The 17,059-nt window shown below is 42.7% G+C and overlaps 1 protein-coding gene across 4 annotated transcripts in view; it reads right to left on the bottom strand.

Annotated features, from left to right (window-relative positions):
* Positions 1 to 17,059, bottom strand: part of RB1CC1 (RB1 inducible coiled-coil 1) — a 165,688-nt gene that overhangs the window by 29,099 nt on the left and 119,530 nt on the right. For all 4 annotated transcript variants that reach the window (XM_084620270.1, XM_084620271.1, XM_084620273.1 and 1 more), the window contains 2 exons: positions 6,841 to 6,895; positions 4,275 to 4,322 (listed from right to left, as the gene is read on the bottom strand). In XM_084620270.1, coding sequence (XP_084476396.1) covers positions 4,275 to 4,322; positions 6,841 to 6,895 — 103 coding nt within the window. The remainder of the gene's footprint in view (positions 1 to 4,274; positions 4,323 to 6,840; positions 6,896 to 17,059) is intronic.

Genomic DNA, 17,059 nt, shown 5'->3' with positions numbered 1-17,059 from the left:
CCAAGATGACAGAATCAGGACCCAAGGCTCTTTTATACAATTTCATGTCTTTTGACAAGTTGGGAGTTCAAAAGGAAATTAGCATGACTATGAAGGAGGTCCATCACCTGTACCTTAGCTACAGATTTAACATAAGGCAATTTTCTTGTTCCTCCACCATTCACGGATTATTTGCTATACATTTCAAAGAGAGATGAATACAGAGATATCCCATGTTTACAATTCATTTAAATGATAGGATGTTCTTTTGACCTCTGAATGATCAGAATACAGCATAGAGGGACTGTTGATTACATTGTCCACCCTACTCATACATATGTAAAACACAAACATTATCTCCCCACATGTCTGTTGAGGGTTATTTATTTTGCAGGATCTTTAACCCTTTCTAGCCATGCTGTCACAACTGTGTTAAATGTAAACTACTAAAAAAACCAAAGGGAAAGTTTAAAAAAAGATTTGACAAGGTAAGGAAAGATTTGACAAGGTTTCTGTGCTTGTTTCATTTAAATTAAGATGGTTAAAAGCAGAATATTTATCTGCATAGTAAGGTTTAAAGCTGTATTAAGCCAATGTTCAGTTGTAAACTTTTGAAAAAACAACGATAATGTTTTGTTCAGAGTTACAGATTATCTCTATTCCACTCTGAGGTTCTACTGTAGTCTCATTAATTCCTAGAAAACAACTGTCCACATAAAAAGCTTCCAAATTGTCACGAAGACTGGCAATCTCAACAGTGAGGCCAAAAAATGAATAGGTCATAAAGAACATTATCCCTTCTCATGTTCAGAGGAATTCTCTCCAGCTCACTGCTGAAGCATGCTGCTAAGAAGAATTTGTAGAGAAGCAAGCCTAGGTGCAATGGGGTCAGGAAACAAGGCTTTAACTTATGTACAGCTCTAACAAGAATTAATGAACTACCACTTCTTGATTTGACACTGGCATGACTAAATTTTGCCTAATCAGTGATCCTATCACTCATTAGTCAGTAACCCCTTATGAACAGTGGCTTTTTTTTTGTCCTTAGCACAGTGACTTCCAAATGACAATTTCCTCTGAAGCAAACAAATTTCATTATCTAATTATGTTTTTTTTTTTAAAAAGAAATGAGGGGAACAATTAATAAATTGAAGAGATTCACCTGTACAAAACGATTTATATATTGGGACATTGTTTTTAAAACTTTCCTTCCCGCCCCCAACACACACACACACAGTTCTACATTAGTTAAGTCATACCAAAGTTTTATTAGCTATTTCACAGTAAGCTTTCTATTTCTTGCCTGAGGATCTCTGCACTTGTGAAAGAGTCTTACATCTGCTATTTTATGCCGAAATGAACATTAGCAGATGAGAAAACTATTCTGAGTTTTGAGGTTTTGTTTACCAGAGTGTTCCTAGCATTAATTAAAACAAACTATTCAGATGGAAACGGTAATTTAATCATCACACAAGTAGACATAACTTTGAAATCCAGTCTTTACCAGACTGTTACAAAAGTGTTAAGAAGGTTCAGTTCTCAAACTACTGAAGACAACAAAAGACAGTGGCAGCAACTCTTGGTGGAATGTCCTCAGGTGTCATCCCATCACACAAAGCACCCCCATGTCTACATGAATATAATGCTGTTGAAGAGGAAAGGCAGTGAGATGCATTTTCCCCTCTCAAGAACTAAGCGTACTGCTATTTCATTGCTCCCTTCTGTTGTTCTGGGAGCTTCAGCATATGAACTTTGATCTCCCAATGTGTCCGCATGATGCAATAACCAACTTGCCAGCACAGCTTTAGGGTCCTGTACTTCCATCTCCTGTTTGGTCAGGAGGGGCAAACAAAACTATATAAAGGGACAGAAGCCCACAAGCCTGCAGAAGCAGAAAGAGGGGTCACTAGGATATACTCCCTGGATGCTTAAGCCCATGGAAAACCCACTGCTCCCTTTAAAGACAGGCTAGTAACTGCGTAGAGAGCTCCTGCACCCCTCCAGTAGGCATTGCTTTTCTATACAATTCTGTAGTCAACTCCAGACGTGATCAATCCCATTAGTATACAGCGAGAATTTACAGAGGCCCCTGAAGAACCATCATTGCTACCCTAACAAATCAATTTTAGTGTTTCAGTAACACAATAGGTAATACACATTAGGATGTATAATCAAGATTTTTTTTTTAAAAGGGGGCAAAAATTCGAAAAAAATACTCTCTACAATGTGTGAGGAATTTAGACCTGCAAAGTATACCATAATTATCAACAATTGGTTACATCAGACCACAAAGGTGCATAGTACTTCACAAACCCAGAGTAATGTATTTCAGTTCATACATCATTTGTGAAGATATTCCCAATCTTGATGGCTGGATTGTGTCTTTAAACCACAGCCTTGCATTGGCAGGAGGTGGAGAGGCTGTGTAACAGTGGAGCAACAGCATCACTATCCTTTCAAAGAAGTGCAGCATCTACTCCTTTCTAGCCCAGCCAGCTGTGTCCTCACTCTGTATCTCTTTGTCCCACTAAGGAAGCTAGTTCCACTGATGGCATTAGCAAAGAGCAATGACTCCACTATTCAGCTACAGTTCTACCCTGTCCCCTATCTGGTGCACCTATGCAGGTCCAGCTGTAATCTGGCTCCCGTGATACATATTTATTCAGACTTCAAAATAAATTACACATTAATCTCTTCGGCCTTAAGGAAAGAAAAAGTAAATAACTGGACAAAGTAAATTAGAAAAGAAACTGAAGACATCCATTGTTTTATCAACCAGCTATATCACAGCTGCCTTTTTAAATGTAGATGTTTTTCCTATAGGTGGTTTCTAGTTCTTGCCATATGCTATAATTAATATCAACTGAACTCACAAGAAAAAGAATGAGGTGTATTATGCAATTGCTTGTAACAAAAAAGTTTAAATATAGCTATACAAGAGAAATTTAAGCCATATAGAAACAAATACATGTCATCAAGTACAGACTGGGACATTTTTGTTGTTGTTGAAGAACTCATGAACTTGAGTAAACTCACCAGAATTAAAGAATTCAAGTTATCCAACCAAAATCTCCTCTCTCCCCCCTACAACTAAGATAAAATAATTTAAGAAACCGCAATTTAAGCTTCCACTTCACTATGGATATCTGAGCATGGTCCCCTGGGGACTGTCTTTCCCTCTCCAGTAGCCAGGAAATGAAAGATGTAGGTACAGGCAGATCCTCATTCTGCTTTGGAAGGGGAAATCACACAGTGGACTCTGAATGCTTGATATGAAGCAGATTTAAATATATATTCTGCAATCTCCAAAATTATGAAGATTTGTCTCAATTTGCACTGCTTTATTTTGTTGCCAGGAAATTCAGAAAGAATCTTCCTCCACAAGAAATCATGTACTTAAAATCTGTCTTGCTTCTTTAGGCCAATGTTCTCTAACCTTGTCAAGCACCCAAGACCAACCTCCCATCTTCTTGTGGTACTTACCCCAACTTGAGCACTTTTTTTCACCTACTCTCCTAAACTGAAATCTGAGCAGTTGTTTGAATTGCATGCCCCCATTAGGGTGACCAGAGGTTCTGATTTTATAAGGACTATCACAATATTTGGGGCTGTGTCTTATATAGGTGCCTATTACCCCTCACCTATGGTCCCGATTTTTCACCCTTGCTATCTGGTCACCTTAACCCCCATATAATTCATGTGGGTTGCAGTCTGACTTACCCACATGTTCCATCTGAATTATATGGCAAGCTGTTATGTCTCCTGTCTCATTTCCATTCCCTCACATGGCTCTAATCTCCCTTTCGAGTAAATTTATTTATTTTTTAAAAAGCTAATATAGTCCATAAGCCATCTGAATTATTTTTTCAAAAGGTAACTATTAAATGGCTATTAGTTGTACAAATGCCTGATGTGCATGTGTGCATGCATTTTTGCAAGTTTACCTTCTTAAAAATGTGACTCTTGGAGTTAATGCTTTTGCCTGTCTTTTCAAAAGACTGGTTTGGCTTGTATGCTTTGTGAGAGTAAAAGTCTCCCTTTGCTTTCCCCTCACCCCGCTGCCTCCAAGTTTTCTTCTATGGAAAAAACTGCCCTTGCCCCAACAATGAAATAACATCTTATATGGAATTAGATTACTCCTGATTGCCATTTTTTTCTTTTCCTTGCTTTGTTCTACTTTGCATGTAAAACTCTAAGGAGTGCAGAGAATTACTAGAGTTTACATTTTTAAAATTCTTGTTTATTTTTTAAAAAAGTATTTTATGGACAAGTGCACAAATATTTAATGTACTTACCAATCTTTGATTTAATCGCTTATTTTCCTCTTCTTTAAGTTGTAGTGTCTGTAGGAGACAGTAATCTAAAATGAATAACCAGTTTAATATTTATGTTCATTATATAGCATAAACCTGTAATAAATACCAAATAGTTGAACACTGCACTGTCCATGAACAAACTTTTTGTTGTAGGTGTCAGAATTTTAAGAAAACGTTTATAACAGGGGTGGCCAACTTGAGCCTGAGAAGGAGCCAGAATTTAACAATGTACCTTGCCAAAGAGCCACAGTAATACATCAGCAGCCCCCCATCAGCTCCCCGCTCCCAGTGCCTTCTGCCCACTGGCAGCCCCGCCGATCAGCGCCTCTCCCTCCCCACACCTCCCGATCAGCTGTTTCATGGCATGCAGGAGGCTCTGGGGAGGGAGGGGGAGGAGCGAGGGCATGGCAGGCTCAGGGGAGGGGGCGGGGAGGGGTGGAGTGGGGGGCAGGGCCTCTGGCAGACCCAGGGGTTGAGCAGTAAGCACCCCGCAGCACATTGGAAAGTTGGTGCCCGTAGCTCCAGCCCCGGAGTTGGTGCCTATACAAGGAGCCACAGGTTGGCCACCCCTAGTTTATAATCTCCTCATAAACAAAAGGGTACAGACATTTAAAATTAGAAAAAACCTGGCAACCACCATGATGCTGCTGAGCCCACTGTCAAGCTACTGGGGGAAGTGTCATCTCCATGCTTTTACTACAGTTTAACCATGAAACAGAGATAATCTGATTGATTCTACTGAACTAGAAGCTGGTGTGAAGCTCAAAATAGAATTTTAAGTGAAATAAAAATAAAGCCTGAAGAAGAGAAAGGAAGGCAGCTGGAATGGGACTGGAGACAAAAAAAGGAAATAGGAAGTGGGTTGTTAAACCTTTCAGACTTATACTTTAAAGAAAAAATCTAATTAATTAAAAACAGCAGATATTTTTGATGATGTTCCCAGTTCACAAGTGGGAGTAGCTACACAGTTGTGACTTCACCAACACAGTCCAATCAGTGAGAAATCAGTTCAAAGCAGTACTCGAATACAAAATACAACACACAGAAGAATGACTTACAAAGGGAAAATAATCTAATTTCCTGATCTGTGAACTGAAATTCTAGACTAAAACACTGCATTTTAAAAAAACACACAAAATAATTGGACTGCATTATAAGAAACACTTACTGTTCTATTGTCAGTTTTTTTATTTTTGTTTTTTAAAGAACTCTCACACCAAGATTATAGTACATTAGACTTTTAATTAAGATGATATAAATTAACACAGTGCTAGAGAAGTGGATGAAATCCTTTTACTTTGTTTCTTCTGAAATTAGTTTCAAGCATTTCTCATACTTCATGTCTCAGTGTTTTAATTGCCTTGTTTTGAAAAGAGTAAATACTTCTTAGATTAATATGTGAAAAGAAAAATTGGTCTGCAACAACTTGCATGGAATTTATTTAATCTCTGAATTATTTCCTTTATTACTACTATAAAGATCCATTATTCTCTAGGAAACCCAGATGTTCCCACTGGTTAATTTCTTGGTTAATTTTCTGCTATAAAAACAAACAAAACAGTGAACATTCATACAAAGCCTGCTTTACATGTTACGTAAAGTGTAAGTGGTCCTTAAAGACGGAATAAATTATATATAGACTCACTTTCAGATCCTGTACACTAAGAGAATGGTGTGAATTAGTCTTAATGTAAATGAAAATCAATCCCATTATTCCATGGTGTGACAGGGTCAGGCCAGATGGCTATTGGAGAGTAATAGAAGGCAGATATATTAGCCCCAGGCTAAGTAGATCCCTTTTCCCTGGGTAAGGTAACAGGCAAGGTTCCAGAACAATCAGGAACCTTCTGGAGACAATTAAGACAGATAGGCTGATTGGCTGCAGGTGTTCTAATCAAGAAGCTCTTAGAATCAATTAAGGCAGGCTAATCAGGGCACCTGGGTTTAAAAAGGAGCTCACTTCAGTTTGTGGTGCGTGTGAGGAGCTGGGAGCAAGAGGCACTAGGAGCGGAGAGTGAGAACGCGGACTGTTGGAGGACTGAGGTGTACAAGCATTATCAGACACCAGGAGGAAGGTCCTGTGATGAGGATAAAGAAGGTGTTGGGAGGAGGCCATGGGGAAGTAGCCCAAGGAGTTGTAGCTGTCGCACAGCTGTTCCAGGAGGCACTCTAGACAGCTACATTCCACAGGGCCCTGGGCTGGAACCCGGAGTAGAGGGTGGGCCCGGGTTCCCCCCAAATCCTCCCAACTCCTGGTTAGACACAGGAGGAGTCGACCTGGACTGTGGATTCAGAAAAACGGCGAAGCTGAGGGCTGCCGTGAAGCTCCAAGGTGAGCAAATTCGCCAATAAGTGCAAGACCCACCAAGGTAGAGCAGGAACTTTGTCACAATGGATAAAGCACTTTCCTTTGCAAATACTCATGTGCACCGGAATTTAATAATCATTTACTCCATCATAACTTTACACATGTACTAGTCAGCTTCAAAGCACTTTACACACCATTAAGTTGCTGAATGAATATAATAGAAGAGAATCTACTCACTCTTTCTAACAACATTATCCTCTGTTTTTCTTCAGACAACATATGGATGTTTTCACTAAGGACAAAAGAAAAACATTTGAGAGGTTAAGAAAATATGAAATAATGCAGTTTTCTCTTTTCCAAAATGTTTATCTACTGAAAGTTACTGTTTTACGGCTGTATCTCCTGTTTTATTTGTGCTATTTAAAGGAAATATATAACAAAAATCATATAAAATTTGAGGTTATTGTTTGAAATTCTCAAATATACTTGAATGCAAAATTGTCCATTTTAATGGCGAATACCACATGCTGCTGTCCTTCTCATGATGCAAGAATCAATATAGCTACCTTGCTGTTTTTTCTTGGTATATGCACCAGCATTACCATTTCTCAGTTTTCCATTACCATTTCTTAGTTATTATGGTGTGTTCAAGTTAAATGGAAAATTTAGTACCCAGGAATTTCCTTTCTGGGTTTAACTTCTGTCAGTCACTAATGGGTAGTGTTGTGTCTTGGTCTATGTGGATCTCAAAGGCTTCTAAGAGATTCTAGAGAAGTCCAGCCCAAAGAAAAGCCCCTCATTTCTACATGCTAGAACTCATTTCTATATGCTATAACTCTTCCAGAGCTGTAGAAAGACAAATTAGTAAGAAATAAAACCAATTATAATTAAAACTAACATTTTCACCCATAAGGAGAGAGGATTGCTAAATAAAATCACTTCCTGGCTCCCAATATGAAGACAATATGGGCAGGTCAGATTGCGTGAGATGTTAACTTTCTTTCTGGAATTATCAGACACTAAATTTTAAGATTCTGAATCCTAACATAACCCAAGGTATGGAGAGTAATGAGCAATACAACATAGTAGCAAGAAGAGGGGGGGAAAAAAGTTAATACAGATTAGAAGTACCTTGATCTATACATTCATTGGGAACTGGTTCTGGCAGCATCTTCCTACCAAAAGGTACCAAGTAGTCCATTTTGCGGTCTTTGAAAAAGATCTTAATAAACACCTGCAAAGACATTTTTTCCCCCAAGATGGTATAATAGAAGATGTGGAATGAGCTCTAAATCCCTCAATAACTAGCATGTCAGATGGTTTACATGATTCGACGATATATTTTTTTTTCTCCACCTGTCCAGAGTAGCTTTAGATGCTCAGAGGCCTGGGCGCATCTGGCAAAAAGAGAGGACTATAGATGTTGACTTCAAGATTGATTGCATATTCTTGGAATATACTTCGGAATGCTGCAAGCACATCTAAATTTATGTTAAAGCCTGTATGTACTCTGTGGAATGTTGAGTGTTTGAGTAGGTGGAAGAAAAGAATTTCCTGAGAAATACAGAAAGTAAATCCAACTGTGTTAGGAATTATTCTGGCATCCTGATAATCATTTTTTCCATCGAACGAACACAACAGCATCCCAGAATTTAGAGAATCACCAGTTTGAGACTAAGACTATAAAAGAGATGATAGAGTCTAACTAACAGATCTTTATAGACAGAGATTATGCTTCAAAAGGTGCTGTTGTCACAGCATGTAAAACAAGAGCTAATCCTATTTTTGAAAAAACAATCTTGCTGTTTTGAAAAGTCTTATTACTCTGGGCTATAAGATGATGTGGGTGTGCTTTCCATTCAGAGAGGCTTGTACCAGCACAGCACTCGAGGATTTGGTAGCTGAACTGGAGAGCCTGTCAATACATTCTACATCACTGTCCATCATTCTAATGGAGGATTACTTGAGGGATGAAACTTGACATCATGCCATACCTGGTGAGTGGTTCTGGATGCTCAATAAAAATATCTGTAGCTCTCTTATATAGAGCTTCACCCAGGATGGGATGTCTTATGAACACCCACTAATTTTGTGTTGATGGAAGCAAGCCCCACTTGATTGGGATCACCATCTCTCTTGCAAAGGCAGCTACCATCACTCCAACCTTGGGTAAAAGTGTTGGGTTCCCTAACTTTGTAAAATGTTATGGTCCTTTTGCTAAGGGTTTCCCATTGTTAGGAGGGTTATTCCACTCCTCTTGAATAAAATCCTTGAATGAAGGTCCCTGTCTCATTTACATTTTGAAAGGAATTATTTAAGCAGTAGGGTACTTTTTTTGTTTCCTGCTTTTTTAACTCTGTCAGTTGTGACTATCACATTGTAACATACTGTCTCAAACTGTCAAGAAGAACAAAATGTTTCCTAATTTTCTTTGATGACCGTTCATGGCTAGATTGGAATCAGGGAAAGAGGACCAATGTTGACTTGGATATTCTATTTTCCTTTGCAGCCCGTTGGTCTCAGATTCTTGACTGAATTATTTGCATATGAAAAAGAGAATCTCTTGTGTCCTCCGCTGTTCTGAGAAATTTGCTTGGGCCATGTGGATTCTCTCTCTCTCCAACTTAACATTTGGGACACAAAGCCCTACTGGAATTTTTTCTACCTACTCCCAAAAAACAAAATAACCCTCCTGAGATTAATTTGAGGGGCTAGAAGCCACTACGGGACCGGTGGAGGTGAGGAGGGAGAAAAAATGAGACCTAGGATACTTTGAGAGATCCTCATTTCTGTGGTGTATATGTGTTTGAGTGATTTATGCCCTGAATGGGCAGGGGAGAGCTCTGCCTTGTAAATATATGGCTCCTGGTGGTCTATGTTCTTTCTGTTCCTGAAAGGGAGGAAGGGCTGGTCAGAGCCTGGATGCCTGGCGGCTGAAGCTCGGCGTCCTGAGCTTTTAGTTAAATGGTTTTCCAACTATTTAACAGTACCCACTGTGTACTAGTGGGTACTAATATTTTTTTTTTCCAAAATATAAGTCACTTAACTGCAGGCTTTACTAAAATACTTCGCTGCACAGTTTTGTTGGAGACTGAGAAAGCCATTAAGTTTTTTGGGGTAAAATGATAAGTTATGCATATTAGTGAGGTTTTACTGTAGATTCATTTGCAATCGTATGGAAACCATTCATGGAACATATTCTTAGTAACACTACCAACACTAATCATTGGAAAAGGAAATATACTGGTTAATAAAACAATACTTACCTAACCAAAGGAAAGAAACGTCACTTCACAATCCCCCTTTAATGTGTTATTTATAATTAATTTGAATTTGTTTTAAGAGATAAATAAGAGGAAAAAACAGACTACCAAAAGTACCTGAAAGTAAGACTCAAAATTACTACCAAGGTCACCGCAAAATTTCTTGGGAGTTTAGATTCCAATTTCCTGTAAACCTGGTGGTAAAAAGGGTACTTAAAAGGAATAGGAGAGTCTAGTGGCTTTATAGATTAGTTTGAAGAAAACATTCCATCTATGAGAAGACGAAGAATGTACAAAGATGCTAATGGGAAGAGTGAAAAAGTAGGTGGACAAGTCTGATATCACTGGTGGAGAGAGGAGGAATAGGCAACTTGATAAAATATAAGCAAAGATAAGCAGGTACAGGTAGAGTTGTGAAGCACCTTAATGGGGGAGAACAAGAATTAGACATTATGGAAAAGGGAGAACCACAGAAAGCATTAAAGAAGTAGGGGGGGACAATCGGAAGAATGGTAAAGAAAGATTATTTTAGCAGGGGTGGGAGAGGGAGAAGAGAAGAAATATGGATAGAAACACAATTACTTCCTTTCTTCAACTTCATAGTAGTTTCCCTCCCTGCATGCCCTCCCCCCGAACTTTGCATTAGACTTTAAAGAAAAACAAAACTACTGACTGCTTAAAAGGAGTGCTTTTTCTGAGAAACATTGATACATTTTTCACATAGGCTATGTCTACACTACGAAATTAGGTCGAATTTATAGAAGTCGGTTTTTTAGAAATCGGGTTTATATATTCGAGTGTGTGTGTCCCCACAGAAAATGCTCTAAGTGCATTAACTCGGCGGAGCGCTTCCACAGTACCGAGGCTAGAGTCGACTTCCGGAGTGTTGCACTGTGGGTAGCTATCCCACAGTTCCCGCAGTCTCCGCTGCCCATTGGAATTCTGGGTTGAGATCCCAATGCCTGATGGGGCTAAAACATTGTCGCGGGTGGTTCTGGGTACATATCGTCAGGCCCCCGTTCCCTCCCTCCCCCCGTGAAAGCAAGGGCAGACAATCATTTCGCCCCTTTTTTCCTGAGTTACCTGTGCAGACGCCATACCACGGCAAGCATGGAGCCCGCTCAGGTAACAGTCACCCTATGTCTCCTGGGTGCTGGCAGACGCGGTACGGCATTGCTACACAGTAGCAGCAACCCCTTGCCTTGTGGCAGCAGACGGTGCAATACGACTGGTAGTCGTCCTCGTCGTGTCCGAGGTGCTCCTGGCCACGTCGGCTGGGAGCGCCTGGGCAGACATGGGCGCAGGGACTAAATTTGGAGTGACTTGAGCAGGTCATTCTCTTTAGTCCTGCAGTCAGTCCTATTGAACCGTCTTATGGTGAGCGGGCAGGCGATACGGACTGCTAGCAGTCGTACTGTACCATCTTCTGCCGAGCAGCCATGAGATGTGGATGGCATGCAGTCCTTCTGCACCGTCTGCTGCCAGCCAAAGATGTAAAAGATAGATGGAGTGGATCAAAACAAGAAATAGACCAGATTTGTTTTGTACTCATTTGCTTCCCCCCCTCCCCTGTCTAGGGGACTCATTCTTCTAGATCACACTGCAGTCACTCACAGAGAAGGTGCAGCGAGGTAAATCTAGCCATGTATCAATCAGAGGCCAGGCTAACCTCCTTGTTCCAATAAGAATGATAACTTAGGTGCACCATTTCTTATTGGAACCCTCCGTGAAGTCCTGCCTGAAATACTCCTTGATGTAAAGCCACCCCCTTTGTTGATTTTAGCTCCTTGAAGCCAACCCTGTAAGCACCCCTCCCAGCGTCAGAGCAATGGCAAACAATCGGGCATCTGAGAGTGCTGTCCAGAGCAGTCACAATGGAGCACTCTGATGGGGCTAAAACATTGTCGCGGGTGGTTCTGGGTACGTGTCGTCAGGCCCCCGTTCCCTCCCTCCCTCCGTGAAAGCAAGGGCAGACAATCATTTCGCGCCTTTTTTCATGAGTTACCTGTGCAGACACCATACCACGGCAAGCATGGAGCCCGCTCAGGTAACCGTCACCCTATGTCTCCTGGGTGCTGGCAGACGCGGTACGGCTTTGCTGCACAGTAGCAGCAACCCATTGCCTTCTGGCAGCAGACGGTGCAATACGACTGGTAGTCGTCCTCGTCGTGTCCGAGGTGCTCCTGGCCACGTCGGCTGGGAGTGCCTGGGCAGACATGGGCGCAGGGACTAAATTTGGAGTGACTTGACCAGGTCATTCTCTTTAGTCCTGCAGTCCTATTGAACCGTCTTATGGTGAGCGGGCAGGCGATATGGACTGCTAGCAGTCATACTGTACCATCTTCTGCCAGGCAGGCAAGAGATGAGGATTGCTAGCAGTCGTATTGTACCATCTTATGCCAGGCAGGCAAGAGATGAAGATGGCTAGCAGTCGTACTGTACCATCTTCTGCCGAGCAGCCATGAGATGTGGATGGCATGCAGTCCTTCTGCACCGTCTGCTGCCAGCCAAAGATGTAAAAGATAGATGGAGTGGGTCAAAACAAGAAATAGACCAGATTTGTTTTGTACTCATTTGCCTCCTCCCCTGTCTAGATCACACTGCAGTCACTCACAGAGAAGGTGCAGCGAGGTAAATCTAGCCATGTATCAATCAGAGGCCAGGCTAACCTCCTTGTTCCAATAACAACGATAACTTAGGTGCACCATTTTTTATTGGAACCCTCCGTGCAGTCCTGCCTGAAATACTCCTTGATGTACAGGCACACCCTTTGTTGATTTTAGCTCCCTGAAGCCAACCCTGTAAGCCGTGTCGTCAGTCGCCCCTCCCTCAGTCAGAGCAACGGCAGACAATCGTTCCGCGCCTTTTTTCTGTGCGGACGCCATACCAAGGCAAGCATGGAGGCCGCTCAGCTCACTTTGGCAATTAGGAGCACATTAACCACCACACACATTATCCAGCAGTATATGCAGCACCAGAACATGGCAACGCGATACCGGGCGAAGAGGCGACGTCAGCGCGGTCCCGTGAGTGATCAGGACATGGACACAGATTTCTCTGAAAGCATGGGCCCTGACAATGCATGCATCATGGTGCTAATGGGGCATGTTCATGCTGTGGAACGCCGATTCTGGGCTCGGGAAACAAGCACAGACTGGTGGGACCGCATAGTGTTGCACGTCTGGGACGATTCCCAGTGGCTGCGAAACTTTCGCATATGTAGGGGCACTTTCATGGAACTTTGTGACTTGCTTTCTCCTGCCCTGAAGCGCATGAATACCAAGATGAGAGCAGCCCTCACAGTTGAGAAGCGAGTGGCGATAGCCCTGTGGAAGCTTGCAACGCCAGACAGCTACCGGTCAGTTGGGAATCAATTTGGAGTGGGCAAATCTACTGTGGGGGCTGCTGTGATGCAAGTAGCTCACGCAATCAAAGATCTGCTGATATCAAGGGTAGTGACCCTGGGAAATGTGCAGGTCATAGTGGATGGCTTTGCTGCAATGGGATTCCCTAACTGTGGTGGGGCTATAGACGGAACCCATATCCCTATCTTGGCACCAGAGCACCAAGCCGCCGAGTACATAAACCGCAAGGGGTATTTTTCGATAGTGCTGCAAGCTCTGGTGGATCACAAGGGACGTTTCACCAACATCAACGTGGGATGGCCGGGAAAGGTGCATGATGCTCGCATCTTCAGGAACTCTGGTCTGTTTCAAAAGCTGCAGGAAGGGACTTTATTCCCAGACCAGAAAATAACTGTTAGGGATGTTGAAATGCCTATATGTATCCTGGGGACCCAGCCTACCCCTTAATGCCATGGCTCATGAAGCCGTACACAGGCAGCCTGGACAGTAGTCAGGAGCTGTTCAACTACAGGCTGAGCAAGTGCAGAATGGTGGTAGAATGTGCATTTGGACGTTTAAAGGCGCGCTGGCGCAGTTTACTGACTCGCTTAGACCTCAGTGAAACCAATATTCCCACTGTTATTACTGCTTGCTGTGTGCTCCACAATATCTGTGAGAGTAAGGGGGAGACGTTTATGGCGGGGTGGGAGGTTGAGGCAAATCGCCTAGCTGCTGGTTACGCGCAGCCAGACACCAGGGCGGTTAGAAGAGCACAGGAGGGCGTGGTATGCATCAGAGAAGCTTTGAAAACCAGTTTCATGACTGGCCAGGCTACGGTGTGAAAGTTCTGTTTGTTTCTCCTTGATGAAACCCCCCACCCCTTGGTTCACTCTACTTCCCTGTAAGCTAACCACACTCCCCTCCTCCCTTTAATCATTGCTTGCAGAGGCAATAAAGTCATTGCTGCTTCACAGTCATGCATTCGTTATTCATTCATCACACAAATAGGGAGATGACTACCAAGGTAGCCCAGGAGGGGTGGTGGAGGAGGGAAGGAAAATGCCACACAGCACTTTAAGCACAGCACTTTAAAAGTTTACAACTTTAAAATTTATTGAATGACAGCCTTCTTTTTTTTGGGCAATCCTCTGTGGTGGAGTGGCTGGTTGGCCGGAGGCCCCCCCACCGCGTTCTTGGGCGTCTGGGTGTGGAGGCTATGGAACTTGGGGAGGAGGGTGGTTGGGTACAGAGGGGCAGCAGTGGCAGTCTGTGCTCCAGCTGCATTTGCTGCAGCTCAACCATACACTGGAGCATACTGGTTTGGTCCTGCAGCAGCCTCAGCATTGAATCCTGCCTCCTCTCATCACGCTGCCGCCACATTTGAGCTTCAGCCCTCTCTTCAGCCCGCCACTTACTCTCTTCAGCCCGCCACCTCTCCTCCCGGTCATTTTGTGCTTTCCTGCACTCTGACATTATTTGCCTCCACGCATTCGTCTGTGCTCTGTCAGTGTGAGAGGACAGCATGAGCTCGGAGAACATTTCATCGCGAGTGCGTTTTTTTTTCTTTCTAAGCTTCACTAGCCTCTGGGAAGGAGAAGATCCTGTGATCATTGAAACACATGCAGCTGGTGGAGAAAAAAAAAGGGACAGCGGTATTTAAAAAGACACATTTTATAAAACAGTCGCTACACTCTTTCAGGGTAAACCTTGCTGTTAACATTACATACATAGCATATGTGCTTTCGTTACAAGGTCGCATTTTGCATCCTCCCACCGCGTGACTACCCCCTCAACCTTCCCCCCTCCCTGTGGCTAACAGCGGGGAACATTTCTGTTTAGCCACAGGCAAACAGCCCAGGAGGAACGGGCACCTCTGAGTGTCCCTGAAGAAAAGCACTCTATTTCAACCAGGTGACCATGAATTATATCTCACTCTCCTGAGGATAACACAGAGAGATAAAGAACGGATTTTGGTTGAATGCCAGCAAACATACACTGCAATGCTTTGTTCTACAGTGATTCCCGAGTACGTGTTACTGGCCTGGAGTGGTAAAGTGTCCTACCATGAAGGACGAAATAAGGCTGCCCTCCCCAGAAACCTTTTGCAAAGGCTTTAGGACTACATCTAGGAGAACCGCAAATGCCAGGGCAAAGTAATCCTTTCACATGCTTGCTTTTAAACCATGTATAGCATTTTAAAAGGTACACTCACCAGAGGTCCCTTCTCTGCCTGCTGGGTCCAGGAGGCAGCCTTGGGTGGGTTCGGGGGGTACTGGCTCCAGGTCTAGGGTGAGAAACAGTTCCTGGCTGTCGGGAAAACCGGTTTCTCCACTTGCTTGCTGTGAGCTATCTACAACCTCCTCCTCCTCCTCATCTTCTTCATCCCCAAAACCTACTTCCGTATTGCCTCCATCTCCATTGAAGGAGTCAAACAACACGGCTGGGGTAGTGGTGGCTGAACCCCCTAAAATGGCATGCAGCTCATCATAGAAGCGGCATGTTTGGGGCTCTGACCCTGAGCGGCTGTTCGCCTCTCTGGTTTTCTGGTAGGCTTGCCTCAGCTCCTTCAGTTTCACGCGGCACTGCTTCGGGTCCCTGTTATGGCCTCTGTCCTTCATGCCCTGGGAGATTTTCACAAAGGTTTTGGCATTTCGAAAACTGGAACGGAGTTCTGATAGCACGGATTCCTCTCCCCATACAGCGATTAGATCCCGTACCTCCCGTTCGGTCCATGCTGGAGCTCTTTTGCGATTCTGGGACTCCATTATGGTCACCTGTGCTGATGAGCTCTGCATGGTCACCTGCAGCTTGCCACGCTGGCCAAACAGGAAATGAGATTCAAAAGTTCGCGGTTCTTTTCCTGTCTACCTGGCCAGTGCATCTGAGTTGAGAGTGCTGTCCAGAGAGGTCAGAATGGAGCACTCTGGGATAGCTCCCGGAGGCCAATACCATCGAATTGTGTCCACAGTACCCCAAATTCGAGCTGGCAATGTCGATTTAAGCGCTAATCCACTTGTCAGGGGTGGAGTAAGGAAATCGATTTTAAGAGCCCTTTAAGTCGAAATAAAGGGCTTCATTGTATGGACGGGTGCAGGTTTAAATCGATTTAACGCTGCTAAATTCGACCTAAAGTCCTAGTGTAGACCAGGGCTAAATTTGGACCCAATTTTTGGACACTATACTCATTTCTTATCTAACATGGGAACATGCTCTCCAATAATAATTTATTATCTGTAGCCTCTGTTAGTGAAAGATAACTAACTAAGGCAACCGTACGTTGACAGTTTCAAAGATCTACATAATAAAAACTGTGGTGTTGTTTTGAAGTTTTTTTTAAATTACTACTCTCCCATTTTAATGATAATTGTAATGTAATTTAATTGTAATGTTTAGATAATTCAGAGGAAAACTAGTTGTTAGTGATGAACACTTTTTTTCTACCTGTAAAAACCACTTACTTATTTTAATTACTAACGAACACAAACTAGTCCTTTTTCCAGTGCTGCATATAAAAATAGATTACTTTGATTTTAATGAAGTATAAAGGAAACTGATAAACCATATAGAAAGTGTTCAGGAAAGAATATTAGAAATCATTGTAAAATTCAGAAGAAACAGTAATTGTCAAAGTGAGGAAGATGCAGGAAATCCAGATTCAAGACTGAACCTGTAACCCTAACTCACTCTTTGCTGAAAGAATCGCCCCACTGATGCTAGGGCCTTAGAGGGGACCACTACAACTGCAATTTTTAATAAAGAACATCAAAATTAAAAAAAGAATAATTAGTCATGGAAATGAATGAGAGCTGAGAACTGTTGTCATTTACTGAAATAGACTAACACCTCTAT

The sequence above is a fragment of the Lepidochelys olivacea genome (assembly GCF_965140295.1).
Source record: "Lepidochelys olivacea isolate rLepOli2 genome assembly, chromosome: 2".
NCBI classification, from domain to species: Eukaryota; Metazoa; Chordata; order Testudines; family Cheloniidae; genus Lepidochelys; species Lepidochelys olivacea.
This window is presented reverse-complemented; position numbering and strand designations above follow the sequence as displayed.